Here is a 25,917-nt window from a genome sequence, read left to right as displayed (position 1 = left end):
ATTGGCCTACGCTCCTCTGTGTCTGGCCTGTTACGTCTTTCAGCTCCTGGACTGTCCCAAACATATTGTGCAATGAGTTCATCATGGCGGTCACTTCTTGTCACATTGCTGATAGGATTTGGTTGTATAACTCTGTACGGCTCGGTTTTCTATGTCCCGTGGAAAAAAGTGAAACCAGATTTCATTCATAATAAAATCATACAAAGGAGCATAGGGAAGGGCGAATTCACATGTGGCAGATCTGACGTGGAAATGTCTTACTCTGTGGCGTTGCTGGCAGAGATATATACCGGTGTGAGCCCCTCTTGGGATGCATGTGAGCCCACCCTAATGTCTTATCACGACAGCGACGGCCATTTCACAGGCACTTTTATTTTTTTCACGGCCGTTCTAAAAACAATGGGGGACACAGATGAAGACTGGCATTGTCAGTCGTAGAAATGTCTGCCGCGTGTGAAAAATTAAAGATGCCCCCCTCGGTAGGCTTCCAGGGGCAACAATACTAAGGTTTTTCTTAAATAAATTTAAAGTGATTCTACCATTAAAACTTTATTTTTTGTGGATAAGACGTCGGAATAGCCTTTAGAAAGGCTATTCGTCTCTTTCCTTTAGACGTGGTCTCCGCCGCACCGTTCCTCAGAAATACCGTCTTTTACCGGTATGCAAATGAGTTCTCTTGCAGCGATGGGGGCGGGCCCCAGCGCTCAAACAGCAATGAGGGCGTCCCCACCGCTGGCAGTGAAGTGTCTCCATGTGCCGCCTCCTTCTTCGTCCGCCGCGTCATCTTCAATGTCTTCCGGCGCAGGCTCGTAACTTCTAGCAGAGCAGAGCAGATTGCGCACGGGAAAATGGCCGCTTGCACAGTATTGTTAGCAGCCATTTTCCCGTGGCAGATGCACCTGTGTAGTTTGCTCTGCTCGGTTACGAGCCTGCGTGGGAAGAAAACATTGAACATGACACGGTGTACGAAGAAGGAGGCGGTGCTAGAAGACACTTCTCTGGCAACGGTGGGGACGCCCTCATCGCTATTTAAGCGCTGGGGCCCGCCCCCATTGCTGCCAGAGAACTCATTTGCATACCAGTAAAAAACGGTATTTCTGAGGAACGGCGCGGCGGAGACCATGTCTAAAGGTAAGAGACGAATAGCCTTTCTAAAGGCTATTCCGACGTCTTATCCACAAAAAAAAAAAGTTTTGATGGTAGAATCCCTTTAATGTATAAAAGTTAAACATCACGCACTGAAGATGGGACCGAATGGTGTCCAAGCCAAAGTTAAATTCAGCAGTAATGTACAAGTGACCACAGAACGCACGGACAGCCGTGATGGCTTGGCTTGTTGTAAGATGATACTTTTTCACAACGAAGATCAAACTTCAACATAAGACGTGAGAATGCGGCAAAGTGGAGCGCGCCACCATTTTTTCTCCCTTCATTATAAAAAACAAAACAAAAATCTAGCTTCAGGAGTCTTCAAGTCACACGTCGGTCTCTCTTCCTTCGATACGCATATGAGTTGGCCTTGCTCTTCTTAGGCAAACGCACGTGATAAAGTCTGAAACGTTGTGGCTAAAGAGAGATCGGCAAGGATGGAAATACTGGTAGAAAAGGAGCATGAATAAGACGGCGGCGCAGTATCCCACCAACAGCTGTACCACAAGTAAAGGGGAACAAAAATACTCAAACCCGTCCTCTTTGTAAAAATACCATAGTAAAATGAGGGCTGCGTTCTCCAGCAGGCGGATGGTATAATGTAGACTCAGCCGCCCCCAGTTCTGAGACTGATCTATCAAGTCCCTTTCGCTTAAGTTGAGCTGGACGGCTGACCAACAAAACATGTTGATAGCCGAGTACAGTAAGGTGACTGTACCCAAAACCATCACCGTGCCGAGACAACTAAAATTCTTTTCCACGTTCTCCGGAAGGCTGGATCCGCTCTTCCAAAAGTAAACCCATGGTAAAAGGAAGAGGGCAATGAGGTTCACCAATGCCACCAGCGACACCCAGGCCTTGAGGGCTGAACAGAACAACACCAGGACGGTAACACGGGTAGCAATCTCCAGACACCGCCATATAATGATGCACAGGAAGGCCGGCACGCTCAGGCGCACCTTATAGTCATCATATTTGATCTGGATGGCTAAAATGTTCAGAACCAAAGCACCATAAGTGGTTGACGCCAGAGACATAGCCATGAGGACCGCTACAAGAAAAGGGAGAAAACAAGAAAGATGTTATTCATATCCAAAATGACCACAATGTTACTTTGTATGTAGTTTATGGAATAAAACCAATGTATCCCAAGGACTATGGAACTAAGCGGTAACAACCACTAGTGTCCCCAACTATTCTGCCACAGATTACACAATAGAAAATAGTAGATACATGTAATACCGTAACAGGTTTCTTCCCACACTTATCCTTGATGTCTAGTAACAAGCGTGTGAGCGCGAGTCATTCACATTACAACTTTATTAATGAAGGACGCCCTCTAGTGGCTTAAAACTGGTCCTAGTCCTTAGCGTATAACCTTCTTCTCAGGCGCTTTCTAAAGGACAGATACCCATCTTACGTCCATCTTGTAACCTGCCAGGCCAAAATTGCCTCGTTCAGATGATCCCCCTACACTAAATATATGTTCACATTCTGAATTAATAGAGAGGAGGCCTCTGACCTGTAACCAGTGAAGTGGAGAGAAGGTACAATGGACCTAACATGTCCGTGTATTACATAGAAAGCAGCTCTGGAGGACCTAACATGTCCGTGTATTACATAGAAAGCAGCTCTGGAGGACCTAACATGTCCGTGTATTACATAGAAAGCAGCTCTGAAGGACCTGACATGTCCATGGAATACATAGAAAGCAGCTCTGGAGGACCTGACATGTCCGTGTATTACATAGAAAGCAGCTCTGGAGGACCTGATATGTCCATGTATTACATAGAAAGCAGCTCTGGAGGACCTGACATGTCCATGTAATACATAGAAAGCAGCTCTGGAGGACCTGACATGTCCATGTAATACATAGAAAGCAGCTCTGGAGGACCTGACATGTCCATGGAATACATAGAAAGCAGCTCTGGAGGACCTGACATGTCCATGTAATACATAGAAAGCAGCTCTGGAGGACCTGATATGTCCATGTAATACACAGAAAGCAGCTCTGAAGGACCTGACATGTCCATGTAATAAATAGAAAGCAGCTCTGGAGGACCTGATATGTCCATGTAGTACACAGAAAGCAGCTCTGGAGGACCTGACATGTCCGTGTAATACACAGAAAGCAGCTCTGGAGGACCTGACATGTCCATGTAATATATAGAAAGCAGCTCTGGAGGACCTGACATGTCCATGTAATACATAGAAAGCAGCTCTGGAGGACCTGACATGTCCATGTAATACATAGAAAGCAGCTCTGGAGGACCTGATATGTCCATGTAGTACATAGAAAGCAGTTCTGGAGGATCTAACATGTCCATGTAATACATAGAAAGCAAAATCGCATGATGAGTTGGATCATGGCTCTATACTCTCTCCCTACAGCGATGGTCAGGGTGAACGGTTTATTGTCCCAATCCTTCCCTATCCGAAATGGTACTAGGCAAGGATGCCCCCTCTCGCCTCTCATTTTCGTCCTGACTCTTGAACCCTTCCTCCGCCAGGTTCGAGCCGACCCGAACATCTCAGGCGCTGCTCATTCTTCCCGTTTATACAAAGTGGCGGCTTATGCAGATGACTTGCTGTTTTTTCTCTCCTCCCCGCATGTCTCTCTTCCGGCTCTGATGCTCGCCTTTCAGGTTTACTTGACCCTTTCAAATTTTAAAATCAACTTTTCGAAGTCGGAAGCCCTTAATGTGACCCTTTCCTCCTCGGCGGCCACCTCCTTGAGTCAATCTTTCCCTTTTCATTGGGCCTCCACTTCTCTCAAATATTTGGGGGTTTATCTTACTCCGGACCCGAAAGATCTCTTTCGTTGCAACTTCCCCCCACTTCTGGCGTCTATCAGGGCTGATTGTACTCGATGGTCCGCTGGAGCCTTTACTTGGTTCGGGAGATGCGCGATTTTTAAAATGAACATTCTCCCTCGTCTTCTCTACTTGATGCAGGCGCTTCCCATTCACATCCCTCTGTCTTTTCTTAGATCCCTCACTTCCGTCCAACTGAAGTTCATCTGGTCGGGCAGACCCGCCCGAGTGAGCAAGGCTTTTCTCTTTCGTCCCAAGAGTTGCGGTGGTTTATCGCTTCCGGACCTGAAGTCTTATTACTTGGCTACCCACCTGACTCGTGTCGTGGACTGGTGTAGGCATGCTGTTTCTAAACCTTGGGTCTACATCGAACAGGCATTCTCTCCGATCCCTTTGCATATTGCCCCGTGGTTAGACTCCTCCTCATTGTCATCTCTCTTTTCTCACCCTACCCTTGGTCCCACGCTTCGGATTTGTTCCAGAGGCCTTGTTCGCTCCACTCTCCTCCCTAAGGATTCCGCTCTTTTTCCAGTGCTGGGCAATCCTGCCTTTCCACCTGGAATGTTTGACCGAGTTTTTCGTAATTGGCGCCGTCATGGGATTTTCCGTGCCTGTCACTTCCAGGACGCAGGGGGATGGACTACACTTCTGAATTCCCAGGCCCCTCCTGAGCTGCCCCCTTTGGATGCTTGGCGGGGGATGCAACTTCGTCACTTTTTACATTCTCTCCCTGCTCCTGCAGTGTTCCGCGTCGAACTTACCCCCTTGGAGAAGATTTGTGTTGGTGCTGGCCCCCTTCGCCACTCACTCTCGCTCACTTACCGGATCCTGGTTGAACCTCCGGAGGATTTTGTTCCGCCGTTCTTGCTGAAATGGGAATCTGATTTGTCCCTTTCCCTCTCTCAGGAGCAGCGTAGGCGCATTTTTCGCCTTTCTAATACTGCTTCCATCAGCTCTCGCCACCAGGAGGCCAGCTACAAAATCTTGTCCCGATGGTATAGGGTTCCTACGAGACTCCATGCTATGTTTCCTCAGGTCTCCCCATTATGTTGGCACTGTGGCGATGAGGAAGGCACACTGCTACACATTTTTTGGTCCTGTCCTGCCCTTTCATCCTTCTGGGAGGGGGTCAAGCGGATAACCCTCCAGCTTACTGAAACTTCTCACCATTTGGGCCCTGCCCTGTTCCTCCTTAATCATTGTGAGTCTTCTGTAAAGGTCTTTAAGCGCTCCCTACTTAGATTCCTGATCCTTGCTGCCCGGGCTTGTATCCCCCTTTTTTGGAAACGAGTGGATCCTCCTCCTCTCTCCCTCTGGATTTCGAAGGTCAACGAGATAATGCGCATGGAAAATCTCACGTCTTTCCTGCATGGCACGACTGAGGCGTACATCAAAACCTGGTTCTACTGGTTCAGGTTTCAACAGTCTGCAGAGTACTGGACGCTTCTGGGTTCTGACCCCTCCTCTGATTGATGCTCTTGTTGTTCGTCTCAGGTATTTGACCAGTGGTTCCTCCCGAGCCCTTCCCAACTGGCTGTGGTATGGATGACCTGATGAGCGCTCTCACTGGTTTCCTGACTGCTCACACTCACCCCTACCTACCCTTTCACCCCCCACATTTAGTCCTCTCCCCCACCCATCTGTCCCACTAACCCCCTCCCTCCTCCTCCCCCCCTTTTTCCTTTTTCTATGTTGTTTTCTTTGTCTTTATTTATTTTATTTTTTTTTTATTCTTCTATGATTGTATTTTGTGTTGCACTGTGTGCTTTTTCTGTTCGCAGGGCGGGTGTTCGCCCTGTAACTCGTAATTGTTTTTTCTTTTCTTATTGTATAAAAAAAAAAAAAAATTTTCAATAAAGTTTGAGTTACAAAAAAAATACATAGAAAGCAGCTCTGAAGGACCTGACATGTCCATGTAATAAATAGAAAGCAGCTCTGGAGGACCTGATATGTCCATGTAGTACACAGAAAGCAGCTCTGGAGGACCTGACATGTCCATGTAATACATAGAAAGCAGCTCTGGAGGACCTGATATGTCCATGTAATACACAGAAAGCAGCTCTGAAGGACCTGACATGTCCATGTAATAAATAGAAAGCAGCTCTGGAGGACCTGATATGTCCATGTAGTACATAGAAAGCAGTTCTGGAGGATCTAACATGTCCATGTAATACATAGAAAGCAGCTCTGAAGGACCTGACATATCCATGTAATACACAGAAAGCAGCTCTGAAGGACCTGACATGTCCATGTAATACACAGAAAGCAGCTCTGGAGGACCTAACATGTCCATGTAATACATAGAAAGCAGCTCTGGAGGACCTGACATGTCTGTGTAATACATAGAAAGCAGCTCTGGAGGACCTGACATGTCCATGTAATACACAGAAAGCAGCTCTGGAGGACCTGACATGTCCATGTAATACATAGAAAGCAGCTCTGGAGGACCTGACATGTCCGTGTAATACACAGAAAGCAGCTCTGGAGGATCTGACATGTCCATGTAATACACAGAAAGCAGCTCTGAAGGACCTGACATGTCCATGTAATACACAGAAAGCAGCTCTGGAGGACCTGACATGTCCATGTAATACACAGAAAGCAAACTAAGTTCAATGATCACTACATAATGATTTATTTCCCATAATACACCAGGTTCCTCGGGGTTGTAACAGAGGGACAGCATGTGATAAACATTGTCTAGGTCAGGGGTTGACAACCTGCGGCATGCTTGCCAAGAGTAGCTCCATTGATAGGGCTTTAGGGGGTCACGTCAGTGTCATTACACAATGACGCCAACGTGACCCCTGAGATCCAGTCAGTGGTCACTGACGTCAGGCAGAAGCGCAAAAGAAAACAGAGAGCCGCTCCGGAGCGCAGGACAGGTAAGTACAAGTTCTATGTTTGATCGCTTCTCTTGGCCGTCCACTTATTATACTTTGGAGCCCGAGGAGACCCCACAGTATAATAATAACTAGTGAGTGGTGACAATGTGTTGGAATGTTATACCGAGCACAGGGATCACGATGGGACATAATACCATGTGCAGGGGCAGCTATGGGGACTCAGCCTTAAAAGTAGTCAGGTGAAAGATTTCAAAAGAATAAAAGACGTAGATTGGAGTAAAATAGAACAAAAGAATATTCCACCATTCACCAGGTTCTACTTTCTGTTCCTTCCTGACACACAGTCAGGGTTAAGGGGATATCGTCACTCCTTAGGGAGAGACCACCATATAGGTGTGTGGAGACTTATTAAAGAGGACCTTTCATCAGATCGGGCACAGGCAGTGTTATATACTGCTGGAAACTGACAGTGTGCTGAATTCAGCGCACTGTCGGCTTTCCCGATCTGTGCCCAGTGTAAAGCGCTATCGGTCCCGGTACCGTAGCGCTTTACAGTCAGATGGGCGTTTCTGACAGTCAGCCAGGGACGCCCTTCTGCCCAGCAGCGCCTATCGCCCTGTACTGTGTGAGCGGGAAGGAACGCCCCCTCCCTCTGCTCACACAGCTCGTCCATAGATGAGTATTATCAGGAGCGGGAGGGGGGCGTTCCTCCCTGCTCCACAGTACAGCGCGATATTCAGCACACTGTCAGCTTTCCAGCTGTATATAAAACTGCATGTGCCCGATCTGATGAAAGGTCCTCTTTAAGCTTTTAGCACTCCACTTTGCAAGGGACCATGGGAAGAATATGCAAATCTGTCTTCCATGATGTAATTAGGAAGTCAGGTGCCTCAATGTTGCAAACCAATAGAGGGCGCTCACTGGAATGTGCAAGCTTGTCTTCCCTGATGTAATTAGGAAGACAGAATCTCAGTGATATGGCCCAATAAAGGTTTGCTCCCTTTAACATCATGCTCGACCTTCCAAGAGGCCTTTGTTTTGCAATGATGCTGGGATTATTACCAGGTATAGTCTCTCAACCAAGGACGGCCGTTTCGATGTTATTGCATCTCGTCAGCCCGGTGTAGAGAAGACTAACCTGGTAGAGGTGAGAGGCTTAGACAGGATTAAGGGGATATTGTCACTCCTTAGGGAGAGACCACCATACGATTGAGAGACTGACCCCACCCTCCTGACTCTACAGATTCTAAACAGCATATCAGGCACCAGAACTAACAGCACTGATTGCTCAGGGATATATAAAGCTGTTCATTCCTGATCTATAACAAGTTGCCTGCAAACTGGACTGCATTTTCATCTGGCAGATTCCCTTTACCAAGCAGCCACATGTGGGCAAAGGGGCGGATTTTACTTCAAAATCCGCCCCTTTACAATGGTGGTCTATGCAGACCGCCGCTAGCAGAGAAAAGAAGCGACATGTCCTATCTTCAGGCGGAAGCCGCGGCGCGCTGGGCCATGGCTTCCGCCTAGCGGCAGCACCCTCCTGTGTCGGCTCGTTCATTTGAGCCGATATAGGAGGGGAAAGCCGCGACCGCGATGGTCGCGGCAGGCGGGTTTTGACCAGAGAGAGACGCGGCTCGCCGCAGCTCTCTCTGTGTCAAAACCCGCGCAGACGGTTCACATGTGAACTGACCCTAAAGGTATGAAGGTGCTCAGCATAATGTTATGTATAATGTACTTGGGACGGCTTTTTTGACCAACATTTTCAGGGTGACAGACTAACACTTTCCTTGACAGGGATTTCCTTCCAGAACAGCGTTCAGTAGCCAAGGACACTTGAGCATTAAAGACCAGAGATATGGCCAGTTGAGAACACAGTTTGGAGTGCAAGCTGTATATACAGACTGGATGCCCTTCAGCTTCAATACGATACCAGAATCACCATTGTAGGTGGTAGACAGCCAAGGTGGAGCTATCTGAAGTGTCTCACGTCCCCTCCAGCCTCAGTCTCTAAACTCAGCTGACATGGAAGGGGGGAGGGTAATGGGAGCGGAGAGGCTACAGGACATTGACCTGTCTTTGCTGCCCATAACAACCAATCACAGCACCGCTTTCATTTTGAAAACGAAAGAAGAGATCTATTTGTTGTTATGGGCATGACATCGTCACCTGGAGATAACAATGTGAAACAAGTACATACACCCAGGGAGTGAGCGGCTGCAACAATAATAATTCTACCATTAGGGCCCCGTCACACGGCGTAAGCGCTTCAAAACAGAGCCCATTAATTTCAATGGAAAGCGTGCGTATATGCCGATATATGCGCACTTCCCATTGAAATCAATTGGCTACATGTATAAAAGAGTGGCGCGCCTGCGCCGTGTGACGGGGCCTTATTCCTAGTCAGTTACACATGGAAGCCAAAGGTCACAAGGTGTGTGGGGAGGGGCAGGGGACTGTCGACAAAAATATTACTGCACTCCTACAAACAATGCCATGGTCAAAAAGGCAGAAGAAAGAGGAGAAAGCTGAAGCAAAAGAACAAATAGCCAAGTAAGACCGAAGATGGCGGCAACAAGGCAATGCAGACTTTATAGAGGAGGAGGTGTAATGCAAGCCGCTGGGAGAGGTCACTACAAAAACACCCTCTTCACCCTACTCCTGTACTCCAGGAAGAGGCGTATGGAGTATGAACCCCCTCAGCATGGCTGCCTAGTGTCTCTTTCTTAGGACTAGTTCATACGGAGTTCCGCGTGTACATATTCCATCGCAGCTGCCATGACGGGATGCTGGTGCAGTGCATGGCATCCCGTTGCGGCATTCCCGAATGAATGGGCCAGAGCCTTGCGCCGCGGACACCGCCACTGATTTAGCTGAGGAATCCGCGGCAAGATAGGGAAGCTTGCTTCTTTTTTCTGCTACTAGCTAGCGGAAAAAAAAAAAAAAAAAAAAAAAAAAAAAAGAAGCGAGCAGCTCCCATTGAAGTTAATTTGGAGCCATTTTTGGCAGCGGATTTCGCGTCAAAATCCGCTGCCAACTTCCCCCGTGTGAACTAGCCCTTATAGTTGGGGAGGGGGCCATCACTATCTAGAGATCAGTCTGCGGATACAGTCAGTATAACATGAAAAATAAACAAAAAATGCATATTTCAGTGATGAGAAATGTATGCAATTTTTTTTGTAATTATCTGGTTTTACAAGCAGCACCCTCAATGGTTTTACAATGCAAACATAAATGTGTAACAGAAGCACCTGACATTTTCGACTGGTATATTGCCTCACCTCGTGCTGCGGGGACATGTCTCTGCAAGACACAGACGTATAGCTGAAGGGTGAGCTGTGGCGTGGAACCAAGGAAGGCCTGAATTACAGCCGTGCGCTTAAAGGCATTGCGGTGAATAGCCAGTCTTCTCAAGGAATGGCCCACTTCTCTTTCTTCTTCTTCGGGTTGCCCCCAACCACGTAAATGTTTTTTGCGAGAGATGCTGACATAGGGCTCTTCCTCACGACCCATCTTGAAGTATACTATAAGGGCTTCCACGCATCTACGGGACAGGGCAGGGTGACATCTTTAGGAGCTTGCATGGTTTGTTTCATACTAAAAGATATACATATGGCTATAGGTTTATACTGAACACAAAACATTGGAAAGGATCAGTAAATTTATATGCATGCAGTTTTTACACCGTGAACATGCACCTTACACACTCGTGTGGATTTCAGTTGTGTAACTGGAATAACATTGGATTCCTCTCACCAATCAGGTTACTTCACATAGCTGGCAATACACTGTACACATGGCCCGCGTCCTGCTATGACAAGTCTCTGCAAGGCACAGAAGTAGTACAGCTGAAGGGCGAGTTGTGGCATTGAACCAAGGAAGGCCTTTATTCCAGCTAGGCGCTTAAAGGGAGTACGGCGAGGAGAAACCGAACCACAAACCACATCCAAACATGTGCAGTCATAACAAATATATAAGCCCTTTCAGTGCTGATCCCCCTTAGTAGTATCTAGTGCACACATGAAAATCAACAAGTCTTATATGGCGGCAGTTCACAACAAACTTATGTACATCTCTGCAACCAAGTCTTCTGTCCTAATCTGAAATATAACATTAAAGGGATCTCTCTTCTCAGGATTTTACTTGCCCTCCTGTCTCCTCTCCCCTCCAGTTCCTAGTTTTCAGTTCATTCTTGCATGGAGCTCCTGCCTGCTGTAAACGAAAGTGAAACTGCTCAAGAAACCCATCTAGTCCTTGTCAGGGCTCAAGACTGACAAGACTTGCCCTGAGCAACACCAAGTCATCATTCCATCTAGGCGGCCAGCTGTAACAGAGGAGGAATTTTCAGCCATATCTGACAAACAGATAAAGCAATGTATTGGGTAAAAAAAACTTCAGGTGGCTTAACCCATTAACTGCCTTTTTTTTGTGGGTATCTTTTTTCTTTATCTAGTATTGAGATTGCTTTGGGTTTGATTTTTAGATGGGAACTGCATCGTGAAAATGACCTCGTGTGCACAAGGCAATGCATGCATGGGATCAGTTTAGGTTTCCTATCAAGGGGCGACATCCTGCTGGAGCACGTGAATGTCCTGCTTCTATTCCTCACTGACAGAAGGTGTTCGTAGGCGGGTTAAAGTACCTGATCCCGAAATGGGGATCATGGCAGTTAATGGGTTAAAGAGGACTTTTCACCTGCCTCTGTGCCGTCTTCACTTCCAGGTTTTCGTGGCACATTGGTGGGCGGGGTTTCACTTGATCTGCTATGTTTGCAGTCAGTAATGAGGGATTGGTTGTAAATGCATTACCACAGTATGAAGCTGATGTAGCAGAGCTGGATTTGAGTCAGTTTGGATTGTTATGGGACAACCCCTTTAACCTACAAGTCTGTATAAGATCTGTGAATGGGAATACCACTTTAACTTTAGAATGCTATCATGGGTGAGGATAAATAAAGGATTTGCCTGGGGTCATTGTATTTTGACATCTCACTGTTATTTTACTTTTGCTGACAAAGTTATGTTTGGGCTTTTTTTTTTTTTTTTTTTGGAGGACAAGTAATTTTTATTGGTACTAATTTTTGGTATGTCCGAATTTTTGATCATTTTTTATGGGGAAGTCAAGGTGACGAAAACACATTTACATATTGTACAGTACCATTACGGCACTGAGTGTTAACTATATCCTCAATGCGGCGTAATAGTACAGCGCAACACATGATAAAAATAATATAAATAGGGTATCACTGTAATTGTAATAACTCGCTGGACAAAGTGGTCATGTCAGTTTTAATGCAGAATGAACACAGTTAAAGGGATCCTATCATTTCAACTCAATTTTTTTTTAACCTATCACAATATTGTAAGCGGTCATTTTCTTGTAGCCGGTGGGCTTTGACCTAGGCCCGAGGCCTAGAAGTTTGAAGCCAACCTACGGAAGAAGACGCGATGAAGACCCCGTTCCTGAAGAAGATGGAGGCAGTGCTGTTTGAGCGCTGGTGCTGTGAAGGAACTCATTTGCATACCGGCGAAAGACAGGATTTTAACTGAACGGCGACACGGAGAAGACATCTAAAGGTAGGAGAAGAATAGCCTTTCTTAAGGCTATTCCTACGTGTTAGGGAGAAAAAAATTTGAGTTTAAATGATAGGATCCCTTTAAATAAATAGGCAAAAAATAAAAAAAAAGGCATTAAACACCCAAACTAAAAGGTGTCATAAAAGAGTTAAGGAGTTAGCCCTTCCCCACCTGGTATTTTTATATGTAGTAGGTAAGGAGATATGCGTCGCTGGTATCTGACAAGTAATTTGACTGTGGAACCTGCGGCAGAAAGCGGAGTCTCGGCTACGTCACGCTCAGCAGTATATACAGATAAAGTCCTTTCTGGGCTGTTGACATTTGCCGTATTCACAGAAAGCACAACTTGCATCAGAGATCTATGCGCGGAATATAATCTGCTACAACACTCCAGGCCATATAACAAGTGGTGAAGCAGGTTTTTCCACTTACATATGAATATGCTCTTAATAGATCACTATCAGTCCACAGAATATAAAGGGGATGTACCGCCATAGACCTTTATGATGTCACCTACAGTATCTCTAGAGCCAACACCCCAACCTAGGACACCCCGGCCCTGCTGACAGACCATGCAAACACATACACTAGCATTCTGTATGATGAAGACAATGGATTAGAAACAGTGTCATGTGACAATATTATTCAGATTTAGGATATTCTGGGAAATCTAAGTGGGATAAGGACAAGTGTACTAGAATTATTCTTCATTTGGGAGTCGTTCAGGATGACTGATGGATATTCTTATGTCTGCACTTACTTGGCAGGGCCCAAATCGGTTTGGCGTGCTGCCTGGCAACAGCAGGAAACAGAAGACAACAATGCAGCGCCTGATTCCTGTTTGACCAGTTTTGTCGCCTGCATCGATCAGGATTTCTCAGGAAAAGATGGAAAAGTTGGGAATAACAAAAGCATGTTTTTATGTAGATGGGTCACCATTAACCTTACTGAATGCAAGGTATATTCTGTACTTCTGTAGTTTCGGACCTGAGGCATTTTCCTGCAGGACATGGTGATACGTGGTATTTTTTACAGCGTTTACAGTGGCATTAAAGGGGTATTCCCATGTCCCTTGCTCACCAGTCTTCGCTGCTGCAAAGACTTCTTTCTTCCTGTTTTTTTACGTCAATTGGTGGGCGGGGTTTCATATGCAAAGCCACACTGTCTGACTAACTCCAGTTTAGCTCCGCCTCAAATTAGCATGTAGCTCCACCCACCACATAGCATGATCCTATGGGATGACTGAAGGGCGTGTGATGTCATCAAAGGTCCTATAACACTTGGATTTAGCTTGTTCTATATAGAGTCGGCTAACTCCTAGTGGGCTAAGGGACCAGGTCCACTAGGATTTAGACTGTTTAATATAAGAAAGCAGCACTCATTTCCCCCTGCCTTTAACTGAGAGCAGGAAGCTAGGTCACATGTGTGGTGCAGACACAGGAACAGCTACAGACACAGGCTCGCTCCCGTGCACTTAGCCCCTCCTCCCTGAGAGCAGGCAGCTACATCACTTGGGAAATGAGCAGATAATCCCAAGGGCCATAGAAACGCAGTGTCAACAATGAAGTGAATAAATTAAGATAGTGGACAAAAAGCAGTTTTGCTGAAGCAATGTATTTAGGAAAAGTCTTAAATCCACATTAACAAGCAGTATAGATAGGATCCTTGTGAAGGGACAACCCCTTTAAATCCCATCACCTCAGCCATTCTCACCGGTCGGACAACCTACTTTTTTACTCAACACTCCTGCATGGACAGGTTTTTCACAAAGTTTGGATTAGATTTTTAGAAATCCATTTCCTGCTGCTTTAATAGATGGGAATACATTTTTCACCTGTAAATCCGGACAGAAATTCACAAGGATATGAGCTAGATGTGAACATACCGAAAGGTTCTGTTCAATGTTATGTATACTGTTTATTGAAAGTGAAGGACAGGGGCGACGCGCACCAAGAATACAGCTGACTAGTAACAGACACTCATTACAGTTATTCCCAACATATATCCCATGTGCAGCATATGGGAGTGTTCACACTGGTCCCTATTCTGGTTACCACTGTGGCCACTCGCTACAGCATTATCGATATTTCCAGAGCAAGATAGGGCAGGGTGAGCGTTTCTTTCCTTCGTTTCCACATCAGAATCAGTCTCTGACTCTGTGTGAACATACCCTAAACCAGGATAATTAACCTATTAATGCCTAGAGCCATTCCCAGCACTAAGCCTAGGGCAGGACAACGCATTGAAAGATAACCGAAATCAAAGTCAGCTCAATTACTCCATGGAATTTGCCCACATCGATTGCCTCAGTTATATTGCATCCATATCATCCTGTCTCACATTGTTATTGGCAACGGAGAGGTCACTAACAACAGTATCTGTACAGTATCTGTCAGGACTGGTGATATGGGAATAACCAAAACCAGAATTCAGTCTATGGCAAATGGGGTCCACCATGTAAAAAGGGGGAGTGTCCTAAAAAATCATTATCTATTTAAAATGTTCAACCAATAGCCAGTGTTTTTGGATCATAACCCCCACGCCCTCACTGAGCTGGCACCAAGGTAAGCCGATGTCTGCTGTAATTTACAGCCAAGACCTGAAGGCAGCGCTCACAATAACAAGGAGTTCTGATCCCGGGCGTTTAACCCATTAGACACTGTAGTCAGTGGCAACCACAGTATCTAAAGGGGGTGTTTACTGTTGTGGCCCAGCCCATATGCCCTCCATACCACGATCAGTGTGTCCAATGTGCTGCTATGGCAACCTCGGCTCTGATCAAGGCTCCCGGCCGCCATCTTTACTTGTCTATCAGAGGCCACATTCTGACAACTGGAATACAATGCAGTGTACCATATATAATCGAGTATAAGCTGAACCCCCTAATTTTACCACAAAAAAACTGGGAAAACTTATTGACTCGAATATAAGCCTAGGAGGGAAATGCAGCAGCTACTGGAAAATTTCAAAAATTAAAATGGTTTTTGGGTGCAGGAGATGCTGGAGAAGGGGAGGGGGTGTTTTGGTTGTCTGTCTGCCCCTTCCCTGAGCTCTGAGTTTTCTTCCCCCACTTGGAATTCAGTCTGGCTGAATATAGGATATCTGCAGTGCTCCTATTAACCCCTTCCCGATGGAACAGGAGCACTGCAGATCCCCTATATTCAGTAGACCGGGCACTGTCAGGCACAGGGATACCTAATGTGTATGTGTCTCACAGTCATTTTCTACTTTTATATGTATTCTAGGGAAAGGTGGGATTTACAACTTTCATTTATTTTATTTTTTTTTTTTATTATATTTTTTAAAGCTTTTTTTCACTATCTTATGGGAGATTCTATACGTTAAAAAAAATGTTTTGGGGTTTTTTTTGTTTGACTCGAGTATAAGCCGAGGGGGGCTTTTTCAGCACAAAAACTGCTTAAAAATTCGGCTTATACTCGAGTGTATACGGTAGTCTATAAGGGATTAGAAAATGTGAAATAAACACAAAATACAGTTAAAAATAATATTGACATCCTTCATTATTTAATAATACTAAATAAAAAAACAATACATGCTTAAAAAACCTCATTTGTCCAACACAGTGAACAATGTGAGCAAAAAAAAAAAAAAAAAAAGATTTTATGTTGTACAGGTCATCTTAGAAAAAAAAAAAAAAAAAAAAAAGATTTTATGTTGTACAGGTCATCTTAGAAAAAAAAAAAAAAAAAAAAAAAAAAAAAGTGATCAAAAAATAGTATGTATGCCAGAACAGTAACACTGAAAAGCTCAGCTCGCTCACAAAAACAAGCCTTCTATTATTTCTACTGATGGAAAAATAGAAGAAAAAAAAAAAAAAAAAAAAGTTATGGTTCTCACTCAACAGGACGACAAGTTTTTTTGTTTTCCTAAAAAGTTTTCATATTGCAAAATAAGAAGTAAAAGTATAAGTAAATATGTATTTCTGTAAAGTTCTGTTTTGCCATGAACACAGCAATAATATATAGGTATGTACGTGATATACACACACACACACACTTATTTTTTACTGTTATGGTCTTCTCTGCATGGGTTACATATTTTCATAGTTAGGAGCGCCTAATGTGTTTATGTATATCTGTGATCAAAGGAAAAGAAGGATTTGAATATATATTTATTTTAGTTTTATTTATTTATAATTATTTTTAAACATTATAAAAACCATCCCTCACTTTCCCCCAGGGGACTTCAGCTCACCATCATCAAATTACGGTACTTTTTTCTCCATAGAGTACAATGCAACAAGGTATTGCAGTGTATTGGAAAATCACCATGCAACTATTGAGGCTTACCTCTGGTAGGCCTCAACAGTTCCCTTTACTAGGACAGGCCTGCAATTGGTTCCTGCGATCTTACTGCTAAGAAACCGTACTGACAGTGGAAAGAATCTGGTGTGTGTGTGTGTGTGTGTGTGTGTGTGTGTGTGTGGGGGGGGGGGGGGGGGGGGGTAACGACAGCAAAATAAAAGTGAATGCCCATGATCAGAAACATGGGAAGAATTTGCAAATCTGACTTCCATGATGTAATTAGGATGTCAGTGCCTCAAGTATACACACCAATAGAGGGCGCCGACTGAGAATGTGCAAGTCTATCTTCCATGATGTAATTAGGAAGACAGAGTCTCAGTCAAGCAAACCAATAGAGGGCGCTCCCTTTAACATCATGCCCACCTTCTCAGAGGCCTTTGTTTGCAATGATGTTGGGATTTTACCAGGTACAGTCTCTCAGCCAAGGACCCTGTCTAAGCCTCTCACCTCTGGCAGGTCAGTCCTCTCTGCGCCAAGCTGATGAGATGCAAGAACATCGAAACAGCTTTCACAACTATAACCACCAGGTCTCTGCTGTATAACACTGTGGAGATGCGGCAGTTACAGCGCTGATTCTACTTCTGAGCATGTGTCATATTTAAAGAGGACCTTTCATCAGATCGGGCACATGCAGTTTTATATACTATAAGAAGAAAACTCCAGCAATCTCCGGATGTAGTAAAAAACTCCAACTTTATTGTGTCATATTAAAATCTTCAGTCTGTATACATGAAGTGGCCGCAACAGATGACTTGGCGTATCATAGATGGAAAAAAGCCTACGCGTTTCGGATATAATCCTTCATCATGGTGATGCCATGATGAAGGATTATATCCGAAACGCGTAGGCTTTTTTCCATCTATGATACGCCAAGTCATCTGTTGCGGCCACTTCATGTATACAGACTGAAGATTTTAATATGACACAATAAAGTTGGAGGTTTTTTTACTACATCCGGAGATTGCTGGAGTTTTCTTCTTATATTTGATTCAAGCTGCCGAGTGGAGTCCATCGGTGTCCGAGCAGTCCGGACTGTGATATTCATATGACAAGTGGGTGAGCCGGTCTTCTTTTTATAGTTTTATATACTGCTGGAAAGCTGACAGTGCGCTGAATTCAGCGCACTGTCAGCTTTCCCGACCTGTGCCCGGTGTAAAGCGCTATCGGTCCCGGGACCGTAGCGCTTTACAGTCAGAAGGGCGTTTCTGACACTTAGCCAGGGACGCCCTTCTGCCTAGCAGTGCCTATCGCGCTGTAGAGTGTGAGTGGGGAGGAATGCCCCCTCCCTCTGCTCACAGTGCTCACCCATAGACGAGTATTATCAGGAGGGGAGGGGGCGTTCCTCCCCGCTCACACTCTACAGCGCGATAGGCACTGCTGGGCAGAAGGGCGTCCCTGGCTAAGTGTCAGAAACGCCCTTCTGACTGTAAAGCGCTACAATACCGGGACCGATAGCGCTTTACACCGGGCACAGATCGGGAAAGCCGATCAGCTTTCCAGCAGTATACGGACCTGCATGTGCCTGATCTGATGAAAGGTCCTCTTTAAGACCCGACATCTGCCGTACTATTACGGTAATGGTTTGTGAAGGGGCTACTGTTTGTCCTCCATGAGTCATTATATATTTTTAAAGGCAGCCTTTCAGGTCGATTTATGACACTCTAAACCCCAGGTCTATATGGACCTGTTGTGTCCCAAATTGACCTACTGTAATACAATCCATGGTCACATTAAAAATAAAAAACCTTTATACTTACCTAGAGAAGAGTCCGATGAGTCTCATCTCTGGTGCTCCTGGGGCCTGCGCTGTTCTTCGGTGAAGTCAGAGATGTACACCCCGGCTTTACTGTACAAGTCCTGCAGGTTACGGAGCAGGTGAACACATTTGGCTTCATTGAAGAACTGCGCAGGTGTGAGGAGTACAGAAGCGGGGCAAATACAAAGTTGTTGTTTTTTATTTCCATTTTTAACGTGGCCATGGATTACATTATAACAAAGCGATTGTGTTGTATGACATAATGGTTGCACATGCGCTCTGCCACCTCATTCAACACTACAGGACTGCTAAACATATACTTGTTCTCTCCTCTGCTTGGGTCCTGTCACTGAAGGACACGCAACTCATGTTCTTAACAATTGGCTGGGGTCCCAAAGGTCAAACCCCCACATATATAGCAGCTAGCACATAGTTAATAGGGGATAACCTGGTGTTGCTACACCTTGTAAGGTCACAACAGGTTAGGTGCTCTACAGCCAGAGAGGAAACAGATTTGGTAAAACTAGGACTACTGTAGGGAGTCAGATGCAAAGTTAGTGGACTATTTCTCTACCTTCATAGTATTAATGATTAGCATGGAAAAACACATCACTTGTGAGCAGATTCCAGCTGTACAAACACTACTAGACACATTGTGTATCACACGGAGGACATATCATTTGGTCTTCGCTGCAAAAAAAAATAAAAATATTATATATATATATATATATATATATATATATATATATAGAAAAAAAAAACTATATACTGTATTTAATTTAGTCTTCACTATGGGTAGTTGTGATCAGTCCTTTGTGTTTTGTCTTTATAACCCTGAAAAATCCAAAGACTGTTCACACTGCTGTTCAGAATCTCTAGCAAGCCTGTGAGTGATCTCATCCGGAGGTCAGAGCCAGAGCCCTACTGCAGTCACATTTTAGGATCCATGTCACATTCACAAAACCAGCCAAACTAAGGTAACCAGTAAATGGTCACTTGCCGATTAGTGGGGTCCGATCGCTCAGACTCCTCTCATCAGGATAACGCATGACTTGTCCCCATTCTGAATGAAGCAGTGGTCGGGCAGCAGACACCCCATCCAATTCAATGGGAGCGCCGGAGATAGTATGTGAGAGAGCCGGGCTATAGGGGACAGATCCATGCTAGGGACAGAAAAAAAAAATAGTGATCTGGGCAGTCTGAATAAAGGCTTTGACTAGTACAGGGGACATGTGACTTCTGAAGAGGCTCCAATCTATGTATAAACCAGCCAAACATCGCAACGTGAGAAGGAAACTGGTGCGAGTTATAATGAATATGTCCAGCTCGCTCTGCTCTGTCCACGTTTGCGGCACATAACAGGGGTGGTAGTGCACGTAGGGGGGCCTTACACCAAATGTACATCACATTAGCTTCCCTCTACACCAGGAAACTAGCGTAAAGAGGGACTGGTAAACACCTCCCCCCCCTCCATGAAGATGACTATTACTATATATAATATGCCATAGGGTCCCTATAAACCCTAAAGCTCTTCATATACTTTAGAAGAAGCACAACTTGAAGGTGTGCAGATTGTGTGGTCTCAACTAGGTCCAGGAGCCTTATAGGGCCCTTAAGGAGTTTCTTCTTAAGATGAGAAAACCAATACTAGAAATGATCCTTGATCGTTGAAGTGTCTGCTACAGATTTTGCATCGGGGCCCTGGAGCTTAAGGTGATGTGTTTTTTTCTGCATTTTAGATATTTGGTGGCTAAACCTACCTGAAATGGGCAACTGCCCAATCTGTTATACAGGTCTGTCCTCTCCTTTACAATGCTATAGGAGATAAGACTCTGCCAGAGAAGTCTGACAGCAGTTTTTTCCTGCTCCCTTGTTTTTCTGAGAAGGTTATAAGTTTGTGGTCAGGCGCTTTATTTATTTATTTTTTTTTCAACCTTTTGAACATCTGCCAAAAACAGATAAGGACACACCCAAGCGATCAAGTGGAACTAGCAGCACAGTACAGTCAGTGTTGTTGCCTAGAATTGCTTTTTAGTCATTCAAAGGGATTTACCACAAATGCAGATTATTCGCTATAAGATGAAGATAGATACAAATCGGTGGGGGGGTTCAACCGCTGTGACCCCCACAGATCATGACACATAGTCCTGCAGTGACTGCGTCTGTAAATGTACGATCAAGTACATGGACAAGCCCTTTGACTAGTGAGAGGAACCATTTTGAGAACTGGGGTGAACCGGGTGGTATGTTTGAAAAACAAATGTTCTGTAAGACAGAGGCCCATGTTGCGGAAATGCAGCTTTTTTTTGTTGCAGATTTTGTTGCGGTTTTTTGAACCAAAGCCAGAAGTGGATTGAGCAGAAGGGAGAAATATAAGAGCCTCATATATATATATATATATATATATATATATATATATATATCCCATTCCTTCTGTAGCCATTCTTGGCTATGGCTCAGGAAACCGCAACAAAATCTGCAACAAAAAAAAAAGCTGCGTTTCCTCAACATGGGGCCTTAAGGCCGGGGCCCCACGGGCCGGAAACACCGCGATTTGCCCGCAGCGGAGACAATGCAAGAAAAATCGCAGCATTGTACAGTGCAGGCAAAGTAGATGAGATTCATGGGAATCCCATCCCCACTTTGCGGAAAAGATCGCAGCGAGGACACGCTGCGATTTGCAAAGCTGTTGCAGCTTTGTAAATTGCAGCATGTCAATTATATCTACGGAAACGCCGGCGGATAAAAAAGTCCTCTCTACAAGATTTTTCTGTCTGCTGATTTCTGTAGCAGAGTCCAGTGCAGATGTGAACTTAGCCTAAGCTATCTTTCTGTGAGGTTGGTTTCTGGTGACAGATTCTTTACATGATAATGAGCTACAAGATAACAAAAAGGTGTATGTGATGCAAAACAGAACAGTAACGAGCAGCACACAGCGCCGATAACAGGTCAGACAAAGCAGGGAAACCAGCTCCCAAACAAAACTTCTAGGAATGGCTTCCGTGCTCTGTTCTGACAAGATCTAGTCATGTTCTTGGCATCAGCAAAAAGCCAAATTACTGCAATCCAAATGCAGAGACATCCCTGATCTCATACCAAGGTTCCCGGGACCCCGATAACCAACTATCCTGAAGAAGAACAGTCAGTGCCAAAGTGACTATAAAGGTCGGCACAGTTACATACGGCCCTACAAACTATAGGTTATAGATAGCGGCACAAGACACTTCGCCATCCTTGGTTAGAAAAGCTGAACAGGTAGCACGACCGTGACACGGTGGTTGCAAAAGAAAAAAAAAACAAATCTTGACACATTTTTTTGTATCATCTTGAGTGGCAAAGCAATCGCATTGACTTTCACTACTTGCAAGGAATGCAAGATGTGAGTCATGGCCAAAGCCACTGTCTAACCCGAACCTAAGGCCAAGTAATGTGTGGACAGGCAGCACCCACCAGGAAGGGGCATAGGTTCCCTCTATAATTCACACCCAAAAACTGGTATGAATTATAATAGTTATGCTGTGCCGAGGTGTCTCTGGTCAGCTATGGCAAGTGAGTGGCCCTGCACCAAGGCTGCGCCATGTTAGCACCCATCCATGCCAGAAAACTGGTGTACATGGGATAATAACTTCAAGTCTGAGATGCTGAAGGTGAATCTTGTAGACTTCCTTATCTATAGCTTTCCGGTGTAGATGGGTTTTAAAGTGACATACTGTCTAATCTTGTGCCAAAGATGTGCCACAGGCATTGTGTCATGTTTTGGGAAAAAGAGAGGCATAGATTGGGGGGGGAGGGGGGGGGGGCAAAGATGTCTCCGCCTGTCAAATTGATTATAAAACTCAAACCAGAAAGCTGGCAAGAGTTGCACAGGAATTCTACGTCAAGTCATGACTGCTGCAGATTTCATTCTGGTGCAGGGAACTTCATCTGATTTATTAAACTTACAGACCCTCTTAATATTCAGGCACCCCTCCCACCAGTCAGGGACTTTTCACCAGTTACAGTTCTTAGCATCTGTTAATAGACGCTGCTCCACCGATTCCAGCGCAATTGGAATTTACTCTCTAGTCCTCTACGTTTTCAAGGAATCGGTGCAGGTAGTTTTGGTGCCTGATGCGCTATTTAAACTCTGTACTGTCAGGTGGGCGGTGTCAGACAGGGGGCGTGATTCAGACATCCAGTCAGAGGCAGAAAACTAACTTTTAGACAGTGCAAAGTGACACTAGACATTCTCTGGGTCAAGTCCTGTCTGTGGAAAATGGTCCTTGTGTAGGCCGAAGTACCCAGTCTGAACTTGGCCGTGTGCTTTGGGGTCACTACACTATAGTCAGTGATCACACAGTGAGCGCCAGAACGGCTCAGTCACTACAGTACTGAACCGATAGAGTTAGGTCACTTCATGGGACTGCTCGGGCTCAGTGCATGATAACTAACTATGATGCGGTAACTTCTGTACACATGGCCATGGTCCATCCGGGACATACGCAGACATTTTTCACGGACCTTTAAAGGGATCCTATGATACAAACACCTTTTTTTTAATGAGTAACACGTAGAAATAGCCTTAAGAAAGGCTATTCTTCTCCTACCTTTTGTTGTCTTCTCCGCGCCGCCGTTCCGTAGGAATCCCGGCTCTTGTTGGTATGCAAATGAGTTCTCTCGCAGCACTGGAGGCGTCCCCAATGCTGCGAGAGAACTCTCTCCAGAGCCGCCTACATCTTAATCAGCAGCGTCCTCCTCATTCTCTTCCTCCGGCGCAGGATTCCGACTTCTAGGCTTCAGGCAGAGCAGACTGCGCATGCCCACAGGCCATGAGAAAATGGCCAATACTGTGCAAGCGGCCATTTTCTCGTGGCCTGTGGGTATGCGCAGTCTGCTCTGCCCGAGGCCTAGAAGTTACAAGCCACCACCAGAAGAAGAGGATGAAGAGGACGCTCCTGACGAAGATGGAGGCGGCTCTGGAGAGAGTTCTCTCGCAGCATTGGGGATGCCTCCAGTGCTGCGAGAGAATGCATTTGCATACTGAAAAGAACTGGGATTCCTATGGAACACTGGCGCGGAGAAGACAAGGAAAGGTAGGAGAAGAATAAGGCTATTCCTATGTGTTACTCAGAAAAAAAAAAAGGGTTTGTATGATAGGATCCCTTTAAACCTCAGGAGATTTTCTAACGTACCTAATGCTATCTGAGAGTTTGGTGCAGTTTTAGGCTGAGGCCGCAAATAGAGGGCTGCAGCCAAAACACGCTGCAGGAAAAATCATGGCAGCAATGTATCGCAGTTTTTCCGGCGGCGCTTTTCACAGTCTGCTTCCATTACACCAAAGACATACTGATAGGGAATGTAGAATGTGAGCCCTGTATGGGACAGTTCCCGGTGCTCATATTTTTTTGCAACATGTGGATGACATTTGCAGTGACTGTAAAAAGCCAAACCGCGGCGTTTACGCCATATGGGGCCCTGACAGTCTGATCTAACTTTACACCGCCTGTTCATTGGCTTCAGTTTATGGCCCTAGATCTGTCCCACAGTTTATGATATTAGACCACAAGCCCCGCCCACATGATACACAACGCGTTAGAAAGTGTCTAGAACACCTAGAACTTCAGGTATAATGTATGCACAACAGGTTTTTGCACCCATTCACACCGAAATTCTAGTGTACCTGGCCCAGTGTGATGTGAGCGCCATGTAAGCAGCTGTCTCTCTCTTTAGGGCAGGGGTAGGCGGCCGTCACCGATCTACAAGTCCCAGCATGCCTACTTGCTTTATTTTTCTGGCAGCTACCCCCTATGAATGAATAGAGCATGCTGGGAGTTGTAGTTCCACAGTTGGACGGCCAAAATTTGCTGATCTGTGATGGTAATTTAAAGACTATAGCAATATCAGATACTACAGCTGTTGTGGAACTACAACTCCCAGCATGCCTGCCTGCTCTTTTTACCCCTATGAATAGAGCATGCTGGGAGTTGTAGTTCCCCCGCAGCCAGTGTCCTCCTCACTAGTAGGCTCAGTTACACCTCCTGGCACTGCCAGGTCACCAGGGCTGACGTGTGCGCCCTCCTCCTGCCGGTCCTGTGACAGCTCACACAGCTGCAGTGTTCCCGGGTGGCTGGCAGCTGCTCCTCCCCTTACAGTCCCTGGTTGTATGACATTACACACACGATACGACCTACCTGATGATCGGCCCCAGCTGTAGCAGGTGCATGAGCAGGATGAGGGGTCGGTCTCTGCCCAGGTCCCGGTGGATGAAGGTCAGGGTGAGCTGGACCATGATGGACGGGACCAGCATGAAGACGATGGTCAGGGACATCCACACCGCGTCCTCCGTGCGCTTATACTCGGCGATCATGACACAGGCGGCGGCGGCCTCGGCGCAGAAGAGCAGGGTGGAGGTGACGATGCTGAGCGGCGGGTGAGTGCGGGACCGCACCGACACGTAGCCTCCATTCTCCTGGGCGGAGTGCGGCGCCTCTGACAGGCTCTCCATACCGGCCGGAGCTCGGGAAGTGATGGAGAAGTGTCCGGTCCTCCTCCTCGGTCACACGGTCTAGTCACAGTCCATGGGGGAGCTGCGGAGACATCACAGCTGGCGGACACCGGGCTCCTCAGGTAACACTCGGGCTGTGTAGAAGCAATGAGGACGGTGAGAGAAGCCCGGAGCCGCCCGCTGCCGCCGCCTCTTACCTGACACGTAGTCCGCGGTGTCTCCCGGTACCGGGCCGCCCCCTGTGTCTGTCCCGGCCACTTGCCTACTTTGTGTCCTGAGCCTGATCTGTAGCAGCAGGTGTGTCTGCCCTCCGCTGGGTCCTAGCGCCCTCCGGCTCACTCTGCCTGTCTGACTGCGTGTTTACATGCGGAGGCGTTACAGTCGCGTTATAAGGCCGTGTGTACACTCTGCTTTTCGGTTGCCTTTGTTTATTAGGAAACGCCTGGCATCAAATGAGCAGCACGTTTGAGCTGTGTCTACACAATGCTTTTTGTTTTGCATGCGGTATATCATTGCAGTTATGTGTAGCACATTAGTACTGTGCCAGTAAAGCAGGGCTACCATACTGCTCTATATACCGCTCTATATACTGCTCTATACACAGCTCTATATACTGCTCCTATATACTGCTCTATACACAGCTCTATATACAGCTCTATATACTGCTCCTATATACTGCTCCTATATACTGCTCTATATACTGCTCCTATATACTGCTCTATATACTGCTCTATATACTGCTCCTATATACTGCTCTATATACTGCTCTATATACCGCTCTATATACCGCTCTATACACAGCTCTATATACTGCTCCTATATACTGCTCCTATATACTGCTCCTATATACTGCTCTATATACTGCTCCTATATACTGCTCTATATACTGCTCCTATATACTGCTCCTATATACTGCTCTATATACTGCTCCTATATACTGCTCTATATACTGCTCTATATACGGCTCT

The 25,917-nt window shown here is 45.7% G+C and overlaps 1 protein-coding gene across 2 annotated transcripts; it reads right to left on the bottom strand.

Annotated features, from left to right (window-relative positions):
* Nucleotides 1–1,070: 1,070 nt before the first annotated feature.
* Nucleotides 1,071–25,222, bottom strand: XKRX (XK related X-linked). 2 transcript variants are annotated; one of them, XM_075259042.1, is made up of 4 exons: nucleotides 25,147–25,222; nucleotides 24,636–25,031; nucleotides 10,090–10,352; nucleotides 1,071–2,200 (listed from the first exon to the last, which is right to left on the bottom strand). In XM_075259042.1, the coding sequence occupies exons 2-4, from the start codon at nucleotides 24,947–24,949 to the stop codon at nucleotides 1,476–1,478; spliced, it is 1,302 nt and encodes a 433-aa protein (XP_075115143.1). In that variant the 5' UTR covers nucleotides 24,950–25,031; nucleotides 25,147–25,222; the 3' UTR covers nucleotides 1,071–1,475. The 2 variants fall into 2 exon arrangements, with proteins under 2 accessions (XP_075115143.1, XP_075115142.1); XM_075259041.1 differs by having other exon boundaries at nucleotides 24,636–25,215.
* Between the last annotated feature and the right edge of the window lie 695 nt (nucleotides 25,223–25,917).

Source organism: Leptodactylus fuscus, chromosome 11 (assembly GCF_031893055.1).
Source record: "Leptodactylus fuscus isolate aLepFus1 chromosome 11, aLepFus1.hap2, whole genome shotgun sequence".
NCBI classification, from domain to species: Eukaryota; Metazoa; Chordata; class Amphibia; order Anura; family Leptodactylidae; genus Leptodactylus; species Leptodactylus fuscus.
This window is presented reverse-complemented; position numbering and strand designations above follow the sequence as displayed.